Below are 17,969 nucleotides of genomic sequence, written 5' to 3'. Positions count from 1 at the left end.
CTAACACTGATAAGTTGAGGTGGAAGACTTATCTTTATCTGCATCACAATACGATTCTAAACTCGAACTTTTCTGATTAAGATTCTCTGTACCTTTGTTGATTATTATTGTTAGTGTAGGTAGAGTTTATTCCTGATAATAAACTCTCCTCCAAACTCTACCAGGGATGCAACAATATCACCATTGACTCCCCAAACATATTAGTCGCTGTCAGTGCCTATTTATAACGTCATCAAGATTCATTATATTTTCCATGCTTTGAATACCGGCTCCAAGACAGATTGATATTTACTTGGCGTGAGCCTAGTGAGTGAATGAGTAAGTGAGTGTCAGTGACTGGCAGTGCTGGGCAGCCGTTCGGTTCAGTTCACTCGCGCGCATGAAAGCAATATTGTGCTTTCTCCTCGCGCACTCAATTTTTTCTCAATCTCTACTCATGAAATCTCCCCTCTTGCGAGAATTTCACCAGAAAGTGAGAACCAAGAAATCTACAACACAGCATCGGCCTCCACCATGGCTTCGATTACTTCTTCGGCTTCATGCACGCAACCTCCCCTTTCTCTCCTCGTCGAGAAGCCCTACCAACTAAACACTCCCCAAACCGAACAAGTACAAAATTTCGAGAGCTGTGGACCCTCTTCTCCCAGCAGTGATGGAAAGCCCTTCACTCCTAGAACTCGACAGAGGCTGAAGGACTACCTCTGCAATTCCAACTCGGTTGCTGTATCTTCGGTTGATGAGCATACTCCTCCTACCAATCCTTCTAAGCCCATTTTCAACTGGGATCTGGTGCCAGGGGCCAAACTCCCAGTGAAGATTATTCCTAGGCAATACAAGCAGGTCAAGTATGCTACTCCGGATGGCTATGCCAGGCCGACTGCCTATGTTGGGCCGACTGCCATCAAAAACGACGACGACTTGGTGATCCCACCCAACACCCTCCCTCATGCTATACGACAAACTTGGGCCCGCTACCCTCCCCCTGCAAATGAGGATTTTCCTGTGGATGAAGAGTTTAGCTTCACTCCGAAGTTCTTAGCCAACGAAATTGATCTTGAGGGTCCCCTCGAACGATTCAAACAGCGCAGTAAAGCCAACTTCGTGCAACCTCTTTGTCTTCAGGGCGCCATCCGCAATGAGTACGCCTCTCATCTTGCCGATAAACAACATGAACATGACGAGCTTATGGAGAGGGTCGTCGTAGCCCGTCGTGCGAAGGCCGAGAATGACGCTATCAAGTTGTACAGCTTCAACAGAGCCAACGAACCTATCAAGTTTCCCGTACTTGGCCCCAAAGCCCAGAAGAAAATCTACGACGAAAAGTTCAACATGTCTGCCTTGACGCGCAAGATTGCAATCTGCGATGGCAACATTGAGGGCATGATTGCTGGCGAGTTTACTTACAACAAGGACACTGCTCACCTCCCACCCACTGAAGAGCAAGTGGCTATCTTACGAGAAGCCGGGGGTCTTGTTTCCTTCTTCCCAAAAGCCCCTCTCAAGCTTTCGATCTATGACCAGTGGCTGGAGGGCCAGTCTGCCAACCCATGCCCTGCCTCCAACTGGCTGGATGATGAAGAGAAGTTCGCCAAGAAAAGGGCCTTCGAATCGGCTCTTTCTGGGCAACTCAAGTCCCGCTTCCCTTCGAAGCCAATCAATAATAAGATGCCGACCAAGTTGCACAGATCAGACGAACCTATCTGTAAGGAGAACAATTTCCCTTACAAGCTGCCCAAGACCTCTACGGCTCCCGAGCGCAACAACATATACGAAACCCCTGTCGCGGTTCAGGTCCCCAAGTGGCTCCCTGCATTCGTTGACTCTGGCATCGTTTCCATCGACAAGAGCGCCAGCGATGAGAAGCAGTACAAGGAACTTCTCACTACGATCTGGAAGCTCGAGTCACAGATGCTCAAAGATACCAAGCCCGACAAGTGGGACAAGAATTGGGACGATACCAGCCCTCACTGGACTAGACCTCACCATCAGACAAACGGCGGCTAGTGGAAATGCCGTTTGGATTCTGGAAAGCCCATCAAGCAGGAGTTTTGCGGTGCGTATCACCAGGGCGAGGAGGAAACGTATGGAACCTTCAGGGAGACGAAGCCAAACCAGAACCTCCTGGAGACAGATGTTATCATCGGAGAATTTAGCTTCGACGACGCCTTCACGTTCGGTCAGGATATCGGGACTGAGATTCCCGACAAGAAGAGCCCTGCTCTTCTCCTCAAGGAGATCGCCGAGGGGGTGAAGAAGGCCATCGCAAAGGTCGGCATGTGAACGTGCAAAACGACCCAACAAGAAGAATGAAGGCCGTTAACCAAGGAAAGGCCGCGGCAGGGAAAAGACCAGACGAGAATACGCGCTTTCTTAGGCTACGTACTCACTAAAGCTGGTCTAATATTCCCATCAAGCTATGCGACCCACCTGCACAGACGGGAGAGATCTCTATGAAGAAATGGATCATTCATCAACATGTAATTCTAGAGCTTTCTCGTACATAATACATTGATTTGGATAGCGCTCTCCAACACTGGCTGGTCGACGTGTGCTGCCATTGTAGCTTTTGACGTTTAACCAATATTAACCACATAGCCAGTGGGTAGCAGAAGAATTGACCTTTAAGCTTTAGATGACAAAAATAAATAGCCTAAGAAGTAGCATAAAGTGGCCTAGCAATTTAGTCTCTTATGCTCCTGGCGGCCAACTTCTAATACCCTGATGATAGCGTCGACATCAATTGTCTATGATTGTGTGTTGATGAAATACTCGTTACAACAGTGGTTCAAGTTATCCATTGGACATACAAACCCTGCGGGTAGTCATGAAGCCTTTCAACCTCACAAGGTATCAGACTGCTCCCCCTTCAGCTTCAATAACAGAAACATCAACGACGTTGTCCTTCTGGATTTTCACCTTATCCAACAGAGGTAGCATCTCACCGCCTCGGATCAACACAAGCTGGCTCTTGTTCCCCCCATACTTAACACCAACCGACAGCCCGTCCAGTCCCATTTCCTGAGCTTTCAGATTCCACAGCAGCTGCGCCAGTTCGCCCTCCTTTGTGCAGCACACATACCCCAGAGCCACATCTGCAGAGTGCATCTCTTTCTGTACACCTTTCGTGGCCGGCTTCTCACCAACTAGTAGCCCCAGAACGTCGGTGCTTCGCCACCCTGGAGGAGCTACCGCCATAGCGCCCTTGAGCTCACGGATGTACATGGGGCTTGGGCTCCGAGCACCTGCTTTGCATTGGATTATCACCTTCGACGTCTGTGATGTTGAAGGCAGTGTCCATATGCCTAGGAGATCCAGACCTCGATCTGAATGGCCCCCAACGCGCTTGAGGAGGAAGCCATACTGTGAGAGTGTGTCGGCGGCTGTGTATTCGTAGTGTGTGCCTCGATACACAGTAGAATTTTTGTTCAGGCTTGTGCGTTCGGCATATGATAGAAATGTCGCGAGATCAGAATGTTCTTTGTTGGTTGCCTCCGGATATATCAGCTGTGAAGGTTTGGAGGGTTTGCTCCTGGTCTTGCTGATGAGCCTTAAGCCAACTATTGCCCCGGTCAGTTTTGATGGCTGGACAGCATGTCTCGAGGCATTATGTAGGCCTCGGAACAAAATAGACATTATTCCATGGGGATTACTTGAAATGATTATTTCCTTAGCTACGGATTGTAGGCAGGTCGAAATGTGATTTGCATTTTCCAAGTTCATATGCACTAAAACGGCATATCATTAAATCCGAAGGTGGAACTAAGGTACTGCTACTTCCAAATTGGATGGAGATGATAATAAGACTTTGTTTTGTAGAGTTTTGACTATATTCATTTGTTTTGATTAAATCACTTTTGTATCATAATGGCCGTGACCTGTCCAGTTCCTGGGCTAAATTACACGTAGATTCCCCGACTCCAATGCAGCACTTGTTCTACTCATTATACAACATTTCTGACGTTTATATAGAGAAGCATAAGCCAACTTCCTTTCTCCAAATAATCATAGCATGTCGCCTTCCGCATGCTCTTGCATCCCAGGAGGGAACACGTTGTTTGCCAGTCGTGATGCCGAGCGAGGCGGTGGCTTTTCTCGACTTCTCTCATCTCGTGAACGAACGCTTGGCTGGCGTCTTATCCTCGACTGTGGTCTTCGAGTGACAGGCTTGATCATGTTCTCCAAATAGAAAGCACTCTCGGTATGCCCCGTACCAGGTCGCTCATCGTCGGCATCTGAGTAGCCTCCAAGGTACTCGTCATCAGAGACAATGTCGCCCATTTGTGGTTGGTAAGAGGCTGGCGCAGAGGGGGATGTGATGGATCTAGAATGCAGGCCCGGTCGCGCCAAGGGAACAACCACGCTGAAGGCACCTGGTGTCATGGTGTTTGAGCTCGCCTCTCTCGAAAGCCCTGGAGATCGGTCTGCGAAGCCATTTTGAAAAGATGCATTGTTCGAAGCTTCGTGAAGAATTGGCAGGGTCTGCTCATCATATAGCTCTGCTCCGGTCTCAAACGACTCCGGGGTGTATTCAGTTATTGTTCTTGATGATCGGCCATCATCATCAGTCGTGGGGCTTGACGGCTCGTCAAAGAAGTCGTCAAGACTGTCCAGCTTAGTTGCCAGATCTGCTGCGTGGACATCGCCACGTCCCTCGTCAGACAGCATGGTTTCGGTTCGCTCAGGTGCACCAAAGTAATTGTACGGGAAGTCGTCGGCATGAAACTCTACATCCGGCGTAGGCGCGGTTTCTGTCAGCATGCCCTCTGAGCCCTGGCAGGTGTAAAATGCGGCGTGGATATTGGCTCGCGTAGCATCAGTCTTCTTTGCAGGTATAGGAATAGCCCATCCAGACGCTTCGGGAATTCCAAATAGACTCTGCGTGCGTTCATATTCTTTCCGAATCGCCTTTGACGTCGGCCGCGTCATACTCATTCTTAAGTGATGCTTGTCCATATGGTTGCCAGACATTGTCATGATGTTGTCCAATACTTCAAGGGCCTCCATACAAAATTCTGTCTGCAACAGTCGAAGTAGAGGCGAGATTAGGTCAGACCCGTGTCCAGCAAGTTCCGGTTTACGCATGTCCACTTCGGGGATCGCCACACAGAGGATTCTCATTGTTTGGATCTTGACCCATGATAGGGAGTTGGTGAGAAGGCCAAGCAAAAAGGTTACCATCTGGAAATCCATCTGAGGGAGATAGTACTCTCGCAAAGCTCCCCATAACTCGACGAGGAAGTCCTTGCTACTATCTTGGGGATCGCCCAAAGCAAACCCTTCCAGGGCCTCAGCAATACCAGCCAACCCCTGATTATCTGCTTCCTCCTGGAGCAGTCTCGCAGTGTGCACAACACTCTCGTCTGGGGCAGGCTTCTCCAGTTCGTTAAGAAAGCGTGGGAAATTGGCAAGTAGCGAAAAGAACAGACGTCTATCATCGCCAACTAACCCGTCACTGGGCAGAAGAACCAACTTGTCTATCGTGTCGAGAGTGGGTTGCCAGCAAAGCGACGACCTGAGGCCTTTGTGAAGAAGGGGCTGAACGCCTTCGAATATTCCCTCCCAACGAGATGGCTGCCCGTCAGCAAGTATCCGGCGTACGTTAGGCGAACTCAGATCTAGCTTGCTGATGAATTTGTTAAGCATCTCGACTGCCTCTAAAAATTCCCTCTCGTTGATTGACTCTAGACAAGCACAGGTAGTCCAGAACAATTGTGGAAAGCTAAGAAGGTCGTCAGCTTCCAGCTTAACAATTATAGTCTTCAGAGTTGTCAGGATTTCCATCGAGAAGGATTGAATTTCCGGGTCCTCATCCGCAATCGTATTGGACAGTCGGGCAAGCATGTCTCCAAGCATGGCTTGGTCCACAGATGTAAGAACACATCTAAAAATCTGGAATGACCGACAAGCGAGATGTCGAACTGGACAAGACGTGGCCCATGTTAATGACAGTCGTCCCCAATGCTCCTTGATGCCTGGAAATGTAATCTCAAAAGTCTTGATAACCTCTGCCGTAAGGAATTCCATGCTCGGTGGCACTTTGCTGTCGTGATCATCTACCTTGCCATTGCTATCCTCGTACCCCCAAACGACAGATCGATCGTGCCGACGAACTAAATCTATCAGGTCCTCGATAGCCTTCTTGTCAACGTCTTGTGTCTGATCGTCAATCTGGGAGATTACTACTTCATGGATGAGATGTACAAGCATCTCTCGCGCTTGCTCCTGAACCAGCGGCGTGTAATGATCCCACAGAACAGTGACAACTTGAAGAAGGAGCGGAACGTTTTCCTGGGTAAGATGGACTGGGGACACCATCAAGTCGACAAGGAGAATGAGGGATAGTTGGCCAAGAGAAAACCCAGCTTGCTTAGTTCCAACAGGAAGAGCCTCGGCAAGATCAGCACAGTAAGGCAAAAGATTAATATCAGCAGGTGGCTCGACTGCATTTCGCTTTTCGTTCGGTACCATTGCTTTGGGAGTTATTTGCATAAGGAGGAACTCCACAACCTTAATGCCAGGCGTGCTGTTCGTTGTTGAAAGGAACACAACAATCTGCTTAGCGTACTCGACAAAATTTTGCTCTCGGCGCTCAAGACACAGCTGCATGATGAATTCGAGAGCCAAGCGGACATTTCCTGGATAAGGCCCTGTTGCAAGAGCTTGCCAAAGAGCCTGCACCTCATTGTGCAGTGCACCGCTGGATTTGATAGTGATCTCAAGGAGGTTTGCGAGAAGCACAAAAGAGGGTGCTGCAGGTCCACCACTCGGATCCAGGTTTAACTCTATAGACTGAATCCAAGGCAACATGACTGCAACGACGTTTCGTTGAGCTGCGGCCTGAAGGTCTTTGAAGTACAGTGTGAATTCAGAGAAGATATGAAATGCCAACTCCGTATGCTGTTTGGCAAGACGGGTAGAGATCTCAAATTGTGCTAACTTGTATACAGCCTGCGTTTTGTCGGAAATGCTGATGTCGAAATCTTGGATCTTGGAGTTTCTCTGCTGCCGTACTTCCAAGCTGCGTAGAACAACTGCAGACTTGGACCGAATCTCGCTTTGATCGTTGCCCAGAGTGAAAAGGCAGAGGCCAAGTAGCTTCCAGAAGGGACAAGGGTAGTCGATGTGATTTTGCAAAACTTGTGTGACCACAGTGAAATAACTTTCAAGCACCTTGGGAACTTCTGCCAAGTAGCATCGCATAATGCAGTGCTCCATCAAGTAGGGAACCTCTCGGTTGTGGACAATCAAATTATGCAAAGCCCTTCTACCAATGACGTTCATCTTGTCACTCCCAGAGTTGAAAATCGAATCAATCCAAGCAAGCATGCGTCGAACATCGAACTGGAGAACGACATTACTTTCCGTTGTGACGCTAATCGGTCCACCACATAAAGCGGCCATGGCACTGAGGGCTGCAGTGCGAAGATTCCTCTTTTCTATCTCCATTGCAGCAGTGGCAGTCCCTCTCTCTCCCAGCGTCTGCTGATCGATCAGCGACTGGCGCATAGTATCTTCACGGACGCGGATCTGGTTTTGGTTCGGTGAAAATCCGCACCAATCTTCCATAAGCGAAAAGGCCGACTTCCGAGACTCAAAAGTCATCCATCGGGATGGGTCTTTCGTTCTGTTGATACCTTCAAAAAGTGCTTCCATAAGACCACAATAGTGACGCCGGAGCTTTTGGAATTCCCAGTCCATCTGGACTTCTCCATCCATGAGGAATAACTTCAGATCCTTTGTGTATGTAGTGAGAGTAGTCAAGAAGAACTCGTTATTATAAACCTCCGGCTCGTTGAGGAAATGTGAAGTAAGCTTGAAAACGTGCGTGATTTCCGTCCTAAGAAGATCCATCTTCCTGTTCCTCCTGGGGTTGCTATTTGTCCGCTGGTGTATCCGAGCTCGCGCCTCGTCATTGCATCGAGAGACCTGACCTTGCAGTTCCTCGAGTAGAGTCCGATAAATGTGAATATTAATAGAGCCCATGGAAACAACGACAGCATCCCGAACAGATGCGGATGAGACAGACAACAAAGGGATGAGATACTTGAACAACATCCGAGCTGTCACTATTTTATCTTTGGAGGATGCCTTAGAGGCCATTCGGACATGTTGGGGGTCCTGCGGCGTAGGCAAAGCACCTGGATCTGCGAGCGTAGTGCAAGCAAAAATCAAGTACAGCTTCCATTGCTCCACCATAACCTCAGGTTGAGTTGTTGCTGATCTTGCTCCAAGTCGAGCACTGCCTATCTCGTTGTTGTAGTAAAGACCTCGCGAAGGTTCGGAGAGGTATACGATCGGTTTGTACATTTGCAAAATGCGGTTGCAGATAAGGTCACGGCATATAGTAACTGTAAATGGGCACTTTTCATAGGCCATCCGGATGAGTTTGGGGAAGATTTTGAACCATAGAGTCGTGTCATAAGAGACATCACTGGCGCAAAGCTCAACAAGGGGACCTTGGTTGTTGGTGTTTTGCAGGCCTCGTTGTAATCGACTTCGTTCAGCGACAGATAGCTGTTCATCGTTGAAATCCATGACCTTGCTAGATTCGTTCTCGAGGATGTCTATGAGTCGTATGGAGTCTTTATCCTCAGCCGCTTCCTTTCGAAGAGCCTTATCAAACTCAACAATCAAGCGCAAAACTGTGACTGCAAAGTGGCGAACTCGGCGTGATTGCGAACAGAGGAAGAATAGCCCATGAGCTTCTGCTTGATCAACCTCTGCCCATATGCTGGAAAGGTCAAGTTTTATGGCTCTTTTGTCCGACGCGTTGGCTTCCGGTTCATCTGTAGCGGCGTCTCTGGTCTTTTGTCTGATTTCTTCAATCCATATCTGCAGCAGCTCCACGTATAAGCGCAAGGTGTTTTCGATGTGGCTATGACCAAGCATGCCACCGTCGGACATTGTCGAGTACCGATCGTCAAAATTAAATATAAAACGGGCAAAGCCCATAGTAACCTGTTGGGCATGAGACTGCCTCGCGATAGCCTTCAAAGAATTGGCCGACGATTCGGCAATGTTATATTGGACATGTGCTGTCCCAGTACACAACAAATTGACTATAGAGTTGAATGGAATGTCGACAGAAAGACACCGAGGCAATGCTTGAACAGCTACGTGAAGAAGTTCGTAGAACGCTTGTTTCTGATCTGCGGCATTCTGGTGATCATCTTTACGGGAGAAGGTGAAGGTTTCAGTAATGGGTGTTTTTGGCATGGGGCTGCTGAATTTCTCATCCAGCGCTGCTTGTCCGCCAAAGGTGTTGTCGCATATAATTGTAATCTTCCCAAGGATTTCACAAAATTTGAGGTAAAAGTCCCGGACTCCATCACTCAAAACGTGTGTCAAGACGGGGCGGGAAATATACTCTTCTTTAGAAGCCGTTGTTGGCTGAGAAAGAGGGAGGTTGCGAGGAGACGACATAGCTGGAGAGACGGGGAATCGATCAGGCAGCGAATTATGACTGGGAGTTCCGAAATATTGGGGAAATGGCGGCCGTCCTTGTTCGCCATTTTCCAGATCTGACATGATGTAAAGGAAAGCTCTGATACCCACTACCACTCTATCAGGATCCAGTTGCTCAACCTTCAGCTCTTTGTTAGAAATAAAGAGTTCGGCATTGATGAGAGGAAATACCACGTTCCTAAAGCAGTATTCAGGATACTTGAAACCAACAATTCGGATAATTTGGATTAAAGGCTCAGTACAAGCAGTATCAGAGGCAACTAAGCCTCGCTTGGAGGATGGCAAAACCAGTTTCATGACCTCGTCAATCTTGCGCAAGCTGCTTTGGAAAGTCTCATTGGTGCGATATAAGAATGTCCACAGCAAACGTGAGATGACCTGGAGACAGAGAGGCTTAGTGGCTCGATCCTTGATCTTGGCCTGCAGAGGTAGTATCAGTTGCAACCACTGGGAACCGAAGTTGTCGGGAGAGGAAACACAAAGCAGTGTGGCTGTAAGAGGAAATGCAAAATTCCAATGTCTAGGCTTCATGAACATCTGGGCCAGGCGAGGTCCGATAGCAGCGACCACTTCTGCCCATTTCGGATGCATAAAATGGCTATTGCTTGCTTTTGCTGCGATGGGAAGAAGAAGCATCTCTATCACCTGGCAAAAGGCTGTCTTGATCTTTTGCCCATGAGACTTTTGAAAGAGGCGACCAAGAGAGATGAGGAAATCACAACATTGTTCCCAAGATTCTTCAGGTGAGATTCTGAGCCTCAGATGCTTCATGCCTCCCAGCACAAGCTCCACCTTTCCCTCGACATCTCGGCCAGGGTGCGAAGATGTTGTTGGGCTCTTAACCACACGTTCTCGAGCCTGAAGGGAACCTTCCAAGTCTTCGATGAACCTCTTGATAACTCCGACAAAATTGATGCCACTCATATGTCCCAGGAGTTGAGCAAAGAGATTCCAATTGGCAAGCTTGAGGGGAGATAACATCAATTGTTCAGTATCCGCAATTTTGAGTTGCCCAAAGATAATGTTCTCCAGTTTGTCCTCCATTTCGGGCGTGATCGAAGCAAGGTTGCTTTGACTGATGACTTCAAGAAGAACACGACAAAGTATGTATATAGACACAGTTGACCGACGCTCAGCTTGTGCCACAAACTCTTGTCTTGCTGCAAGAGTGGGTGGACCGTTTGGGAAAGCAGCATCAGGACCTCCCTGGCCAGGTATTCCAGCCTGCACTGGTTCTGTATTCCTTCGGAGAAGAGGTCCTCCCCCTGGCACTGCATTCCGAGATTGCTGAAGATGACTGCGGGCATCATTGGCGGCATCGCTTTTGCTTTTCCTCCAGAGCATCATGGAGTCTATTAACGCTTTTGGTTTCGGGCTGGCAATGTGGCCTAGAGCAACAATCAGTTGATCGAAGGCCGGGTCAACTCCTGGTCCGCATATTTGTTCGACGTTGGGCTCGGGATCGAGAGGAACCGTAACGCATTCTGTTAACTTTTCTTCGGCTTGTGCGATAAACTACTTCAAGTCAGCTGCGGCGCGCATTGGCAAAATCAAAGTTTCACTTACCGAGGTGAACAATACATGTAGCGCATATTCGCCAACCGTCTTTTGTTCGTCCTTATGGTGACGGGACGAGTGAGAGTGATGGGGGGTATGGTCGCGCCGCGATTTACTATGTATTCGTTCGAGCTTGCGTTGGGTCTGGCCGTAGGGAGCATCAGCGGCATTAGGACGTTCCATGGTCGCAACATTTCCTGAGAGTGATGTAGGGGGCCGCGATGGATAGCCTGCGTCGCCATCGATACGGGTGGCCACCGATTGCATGTCTGGACGATCGAGGCCGACGCCGGCGGCTGCGATCATCTGCGGGCTTAACGGGCTGGAACTGGTCGAGGCCAAGCTTCCATTTCTTGAGTGCTGGTAACCGTGTACGATCGAGGTTTGACGATGATGGCCGTAGGCTGCACTTTTGGGGTCGATAATTCGTTCAACGACACCGCCAATGGGGCTTCTCGAATGCGGTCCGTGAAGCCGTGGAGAGGCTACAGGTTGATGTGCCTGGAGAATCTTGTCGGCAGAGGAGTCTCGTGAGTGTCCAAAGCGATTGATAACCGGCGAATCTGAAGCTACAGGGCGTAATGCTCGGTCCCAACTCCTCTCATCTTCTTCCTCCTCGTCGAGTCTAGGAACAGGCCGGGGAGAGTACCTGAGTGTATCCTGCAGGTGGTCCGGCAGCGGCTGCGACGGCACTATGGGTCACACAAGGGGTTAATCAACAATGGATATTTATGTATCTTTGCTCAGATATGTTCGAAGATCTTGGTGAAACGGGAGCGGAGACGTTTAAAGCGGGAGGACAGGGCCTGAGAGCTACTAAGCAGCGCCAGCTATGGGTGAACAGCTCTGCTGTGACGAGCCCTTGTACTGGCGGATGACGAAGGTATTCCCGCGATACAGCCCGAATTTTAGAGGTGGTGCGGGAAGAGAGGGGTTGGTTGGTGTTGGTGTAAGGTAAAGTAGAGAGGGTGGACCTGCAAAGGCTTTGGACTTACCCATCCTCAAGTTCTATATCGGAATCCCATGATCTAGGGCGATTTTCCAGTTTCAAATTCAGCGTCGCAACTGAAAGAAAGAAAAGAGGAACGAGAAGAGTGCTGGCTATTTACGGGTCGGGGATTAGGTTTGGGTTGAGGTTGACAAGGGATGCTACTGTGCCATGTGCAGCATACGAGGGAGTCTTTTTCATGGACAACAAAGACCATAATAGACGACTGGCTTTGGAGGCTTGACTACAAGCGCGCAATGACGCTACTGTCAGCTTGCCCACCAAGCATTGGCCCGGCCCGCTGTATGGCTTGTTCGAACCCTTAAAGAGCCTGGGTGCCATGGGGCCAGAAGGATCCCAAAGCGCTTTAACACATGGCACACATGCTAATATGGTATACGATTCGCGGTGTTCTAGCACTCATCCTTGCCAACATCTGCAAGGGCCGCAACTTATTAGCGGAACTGGGATCAACTGACAGGGGATGACAGGCTCTTGGGAAACCCATCGCGCCACCTCCAGCTGTCAATTGGTTTTTTTTGTTGTTGTTTTTCTAGAAGGGGGTATGTCTGGGTGATCCTTTGGCTAGGGTTCAAGACTTACCTGTGGAACATCAATATGAGAATGAATTGTCGCGGTTGGATGTCTAACTCTCACCATAACTCAAAGCTCACTTCATACCAGGACGCACGCGAGTCTACCCAATTGGATTGACTAGCAAGGGTCAAAAGGCCCCAGATGCTCATCGACGTAGCATCTGTTTCCTATGCTGATCATTGTACCAATATGAAATATTATGGCATGGAGCCATTGGGAGCGTCGAGACCATCTTTCGCTTGTTAGCTTGATGTAAAACTCAGGTGAACTCAATGCACTTCACTATTTCACTATTAACGTGGTGCACATCAAACTCCACGTGCAGAGGGTTATCAAGCGAACCCTCGTGGGATGCTACCCTAGATACTCAGCAGTTCTCCAGCAATTTATTCGCAGGCAGAACACCAAGTATTCCTGCATGTCTACCTAAGTTGAGAACTGGCCACGTTTTAACTAAACATTGCTATAAAACAGTCAGCGTCCAATGATAGCTCATCTCGCAGGCAAAAGAACAGGCGGTGTCAAATCCGCATGCAGGCAAGGGAACAGCCAAGCTCCTGGGAGTACGGGTCTTGTTGGTTCAGACACAAGACATCGTTTTTGTGGGAGTAATAGTCATGCCAGCGGTGTGATTTGAGATGCATTGGTGGTAATGCCAAGCACAGAGTTATCTTATATGTACACATACTCGCAGTCTCACACAAAGGAATGGTTCTTTTGTTGCCTTTTGCTACGCCACTGCTTTCCTTCAAGACAACGGTTAGGTATGTAAGATAGAATTGTAGTGTGGCTGATCGATATCCGCATACGTAGTTTCCCTTGGCTTCGGGAACCTTCCAAAAGCATATAGGCCTATCGTCTGAGTCAGATAGAGTTTCAGGAAGATAAGGCGGACAAGGCATTTGAGTTCGGCACTTCAATATTGCCGCGGATAGGGTCGGGACATAGTTTTCGTAAAGGAATCGCACAGCGGAACCAATAGACGTGGACTAAAATACCACTCGGAGATATTGGGGTAAACAGTTTGGGATACTTGAATATGAGGAGAAGAGCTAGTCACTCTTAGAAGCGGGAAGCAAACGCGGGGAGTGAGGTCAAATAGAGCAGAGGCATGTCATTCATTGCTCGGAATGCCGAAGCCGAGTTGATGAAGAGCTGATCGGGAATCGGTAACGGTAAGTGCGGAAATTCCATGGAAATGATGGTAAAGCGGCCGTGTTCGTTTTCGGGACCCCGCCGGCGTCGGCCGCAAGATCTCATGATAATAAGGCCGGCCATTTCTTGGCCCGGGGTCCCGGCCTCGCTATCTGGATATAGTACTAGAAGTACGCTTGTCATGGATGGGATTATAGGATTCGGAATTTCTGTCTCAAGTCCCGAATTTCATATTTCTTTCGTCTCGTAGCAGATTCTATGTTTTTCTTTTTTTTTCCCTCTTTCTAAAATTGACTCTCTACATCAAGTACCTAGAAATTCTATCGTTGAATCCTCTGTTTGCAAACTCACAACCTTTGGGGAGCGATACTTTGGGGAGTTACGAATCACGGGCTCCCACTGAACCCCTGCTCCAGAGTCCCAAGCGAACGGTCCCCCAGCTTGGAAGGGTTCAATCCGATTCCTCCGACCGAGATAATAAGGCCAACCGTGGTATTCCGCAGCGAGTAGCTGCCACCTTTCACTTTCAAGGAGTGTCCACTTGAGTGGAAGCCGGTCAGCCTAACATCGAACCTATCTCTACCTACTTATCTACTGCACGGGCTCTGTTACCGTTACTTGCTTTGTTCGACGACGTGTTGAACGAGGAAAGTTTGCGAGCAAGTGGCCAGAGTTTGTAATTAGTGCTGATCCTTTGATGTAAGTCCGTCCCGCCAACAAACTCGCCTCGCACCATGGAGGATCCTGGGATCATGCATTTAATCTCCTAAGCCTTTTTTAGCGCGAATTTGTTACTGACAGCACATCCTTCTTTTTAGACACTCAGCGCCACATCCCAGTGTCCCTCTTCCCCCGCCTCCTTTCCGGCCGACAACCATTGGGAGAAGAAAACCACGAAACTCGGTCGAAATCGTACAGATTCTCCATCGTTGCTGGCTTCATTGTTTGTGCGCTTGAACCTTACCACATTTGTTCACAAACTCGTCCCAGCGCTCCTGCCGCCGTCATGGCTGAACTAGACACTCTGGACGTTATCGTCCTCGGCGTCATTTTCCTCGGAACGGTCGCATACTTCACAAAGGGAAAGCTATGGGGTGTAACCAAAGACCCTTATGCCAATGGCTTCGCTGCCGGCGGCGCTGCCAAACCTGGTCGCACGAGAAACATCGTTGAGGCTATGGAGGAATCTGGCAAGAACTGTGTCATCTTCTATGGTTCTCAGACTGGTACCGCTGAAGACTATGCTTCTCGTCTCGCCAAGGAGGGCAAGAGCCGATTCGGACTCAACACCATGATCGCCGATCTTGAAGACTATGATTTCGATAACTTGGATACTGTTCCCAACGACAACGTTGTCATGTTCGTACTCGCAACTTACGGTGAAGGCGAGCCTACCGACAACGCAGTCGATTTCTACGAGTTTATCTCTGGTGAGGACGCTACCTTCAACGAGGGCAACGACCCCCCTCTGGGCAACCTCAACTATGTCGCTTTCGGTCTCGGAAACAACACCTACGAACACTACAACTCTATGGTCCGCAATGTCAACAAGGCTCTTGAGAAACTTGGTGCTCACCGCATCGGTGAAGCCGGTGAAGGTGATGATGGCGCTGGTACTATGGAAGAGGACTTCTTGGCCTGGAAGGATCCCATGTGGGAGTCCCTTGCTAAGAAGATGGGACTGGAAGAGCGTGAGGCCGTTTACGAGCCTATCTTTGCCATCAACGAGCGTGACGACCTGACCCCTGAAGTCAATGAAGTCTATCTCGGTGAACCCAACAAGCTGCATCTTGAAGGCACTGCCAAGGGTCCTTTCAATTCTCACAACCCCTACATTGCCCCCATTGCCGAGTCTTACGAGCTCTTTTCTGCCAGGGACAGGAACTGCCTTCACATGGAAGTCGACATTAGCGGTTCTAACCTCAAATACGAAACTGGTGATCACATTGCTATCTGGCCCACAAACCCCGGTGAGGAGGTCAACCGTTTCTTAGATATTCTCGATCTCTCTGGCAAGCAGCACACCGTCATTACCGTCAAGGCTCTCGAGCCTACCGCCAAGGTTCCCTTCCCTAACCCTACGACTTATGATGCCATTCTGCGATACCATCTCGAGATCTGCGCTCCTGTTTCCCGTCAATTCGTTTCTACTCTCGCTGCTTTCGCTCCCAACGACGCTATCAAGGCTGAGATGAACCGTCTCGGTAGCGACAAGGACTACTTCCATGAGAAGACCGGTCCTCACTACTACAACATCGCTCGTTTCCTCTCCAGTGTCAGCAAGGGCGAGAAGTGGACCACGATTCCCTTCTCCGCCTTCATTGAGGGTCTCACCAAGCTCCAGCCCCGTTACTACTCCATCTCTTCCTCCTCTCTGGTTCAGCCTAAGAAGATCTCTATCACTGCCGTCGTTGAGTCCCAGCAAATCCCTGGCAGGGATGACCCTTTCCGTGGTGTCGCTACAAACTACCTCTTTGCTCTGAAGCAGAAGCAGAACGGCGACCCCAACCCAGCACCTTTCGGTCAGACATATGAGCTTACAGGTCCCCGCAACAAGTACGATGGTATCCATGTTCCCGTTCATGTTCGTCATTCCAACTTCAAGCTACCTTCGGACCCTGGCAAGCCTGTCATTATGATTGGCCCTGGTACTGGTGTCGCTCCTTTCCGTGGTTTCGTCCAGGAGCGTGCCAAGTTGGCCCGCGATGGCGTTGAGGTCGGAAAGACGCTATTGTTCTTCGGTTGCCGAAAGCCCAGTGAAGATTTTATGTACGAGAAGGAATGGCAGGCAAGTCATCGATGTTAGCCTAATTTTAAAGCCTTTAACTGACCAATTACAGGAATATAAGGAGGCTCTTGGCGACAAGTTCGAGATGATCACGGCCTTTTCTCGAGAGAGCTCCAAGAAGGTTTATGTTCAGCACCGACTCAAGGAGCGAGCACAGCAGGTCAGCGACCTGCTCTCTCAGAAGGCCTACTTTTATGTTTGTGGTGATGCTGCAAACATGGCTCGTGAGGTCAATACTGTTTTGGCGCAAATTATTGCCGAGGGACGCGGAGTGTCTGAGGCTAAGGGTGAGGAGATTGTGAAGAACATGAGATCGGCAAACCAATATCAGGTATGTAGTAGCCACATGGCGCCTCTCCCACATCCCATTGAAAACCGTTTACTGATCGAGTGGCTCGCAGGAGGATGTTTGGTCATGAAAACGCTCAGCGGCACGCTGCATTTGGGTTTATTGGTGGCAATGACTTGTCAGGTTTCAAAGGCTGGCGTTCTGCTCCACTACTATCTATACACAGTGGTGGTGATTTTTGATGAACGTACTCGGAGTAGACTTGGGACCTTTCCTGTGGGTTATAGAATGGGTGGGTTGGGATTGGCCGGTATATATGCGATAAATGGTTTGTGGCATCTACACTGTTGTAATTGCATGTCACATATTGAGAAAATGTCAGTTACCTATTTACGTTGTCAACGCGCCTGCAACCTACTTAGGTTCGGATACGCACAGAAGCAAGTTTTTATAGTACAACGGCGATTTTCGTCTGCAGTCTGCTCGAGCTTGCAGGATGACTGTGTGTGTAGGTATGTCGCGTTGTGAGACCAAGCGGTACCCAGAATGCTTACCCTGTGCCTGTATGAACAACAAGAGTTTTTCTTCTACAGATCGATTTTATGTGGTATTTGGAATCGGTGGTTCGGGTGATTCATAAGGTTAAACCAAATTTGCTACATTGTTTATATGTTGCTCGTTAGGTATCTTGAGTTCTCGTTCGTAAACACGACATCATAGAAGTTTGGCTTTCCCAATGTCTCTCATCTAGACACTTTGCATCAGTTGATACAAACGAAAACAACGAACATATGAAAGTTACGCAGCCATGCATTAGAGTATCAGGAAAACTGTCCGCACGAGGCACAAGAGACGAAGTTAGTCAGTTACTTCATACTGTTTAGACCACAGTCTCAGGTCGTTATTTTTATACTCCATATCTAGGAGACTATCGTTTCTGTCACCCAGTAGTCATGAATGCAAAGGTATTTGTGAGCAATTAAGACTCCTAAAATTCTTTTTTCGAAAAGCATCTACTTCGACTGACGGCCGAAGTAGTAAACCCGTTGCATCAGAGCAGAGTAAGGTTATTAGATTAGGTAGTACCTACTACCTAGGTAGGTAGGTTGGTAAGTTTTGTCAATACCAAA

The 17,969-nt window shown here is 48.9% G+C and overlaps 4 protein-coding genes across 4 annotated transcripts; 2 read left to right on the top strand and 2 right to left on the bottom strand.

Moving 5' to 3' along the window:
• Nucleotides 1–513: 513 nt before the first annotated feature.
• Nucleotides 514–2,280, top strand: FSST1_001008 (uncharacterized protein; the record flags this gene model as incomplete). Its single annotated transcript, XM_083223962.1, has 3 exons — nucleotides 514–1,934; nucleotides 1,990–2,053; nucleotides 2,116–2,280. The coding sequence occupies 3 exons, from the start codon at nucleotides 514–516 to the stop codon at nucleotides 2,278–2,280; spliced, it is 1,650 nt and encodes a 549-aa protein (XP_083091190.1).
• Nucleotides 2,281–2,850: 570 nt separating this feature from the next.
• On the bottom strand, nucleotides 2,851–3,633 carry FSST1_001007 (uncharacterized protein; the record flags this gene model as incomplete). The annotated part of the gene is made up of 1 exon (XM_083223951.1): nucleotides 2,851–3,633. One exon carries the CDS (start codon nucleotides 3,631–3,633, stop codon nucleotides 2,851–2,853), a length of 783 nt encoding a protein of 260 aa, XP_083091189.1.
• Nucleotides 3,634–4,002: 369 nt separating this feature from the next.
• Nucleotides 4,003–12,021, bottom strand: FSST1_001006 (cell morphogenesis N-terminal-domain-containing protein; the record flags this gene model as incomplete). The annotated part of the gene is made up of 3 exons (XM_083223940.1): nucleotides 4,003–10,980; nucleotides 11,032–11,714; nucleotides 11,895–12,021. The coding sequence occupies 3 exons, from the start codon at nucleotides 12,019–12,021 to the stop codon at nucleotides 4,003–4,005; spliced, it is 7,788 nt and encodes a 2,595-aa protein (XP_083091188.1).
• A 2,747-nt stretch (nucleotides 12,022–14,768) lies between these two features.
• On the top strand, nucleotides 14,769–16,969 carry FSST1_001005 (NADPH--hemoprotein reductase; the record flags this gene model as incomplete). Its single annotated transcript, XM_083223929.1, has 3 exons — nucleotides 14,769–16,550; nucleotides 16,603–16,881; nucleotides 16,952–16,969. The coding sequence occupies 3 exons, from the start codon at nucleotides 14,769–14,771 to the stop codon at nucleotides 16,967–16,969; spliced, it is 2,079 nt and encodes a 692-aa protein (XP_083091187.1).
• Between the last annotated feature and the right edge of the window lie 1,000 nt (nucleotides 16,970–17,969).

The sequence above is a fragment of the Fusarium sambucinum genome, chromosome IV, assembly GCF_050947815.1.
Source record: "Fusarium sambucinum isolate potato_lamoka chromosome IV, whole genome shotgun sequence".
NCBI classification, from domain to species: Eukaryota; Fungi; Ascomycota; class Sordariomycetes; order Hypocreales; family Nectriaceae; genus Fusarium; species Fusarium sambucinum.
Note: the sequence above shows the minus strand (reverse complement) of the source record. Positions and strands in the feature narration are given on the sequence as shown.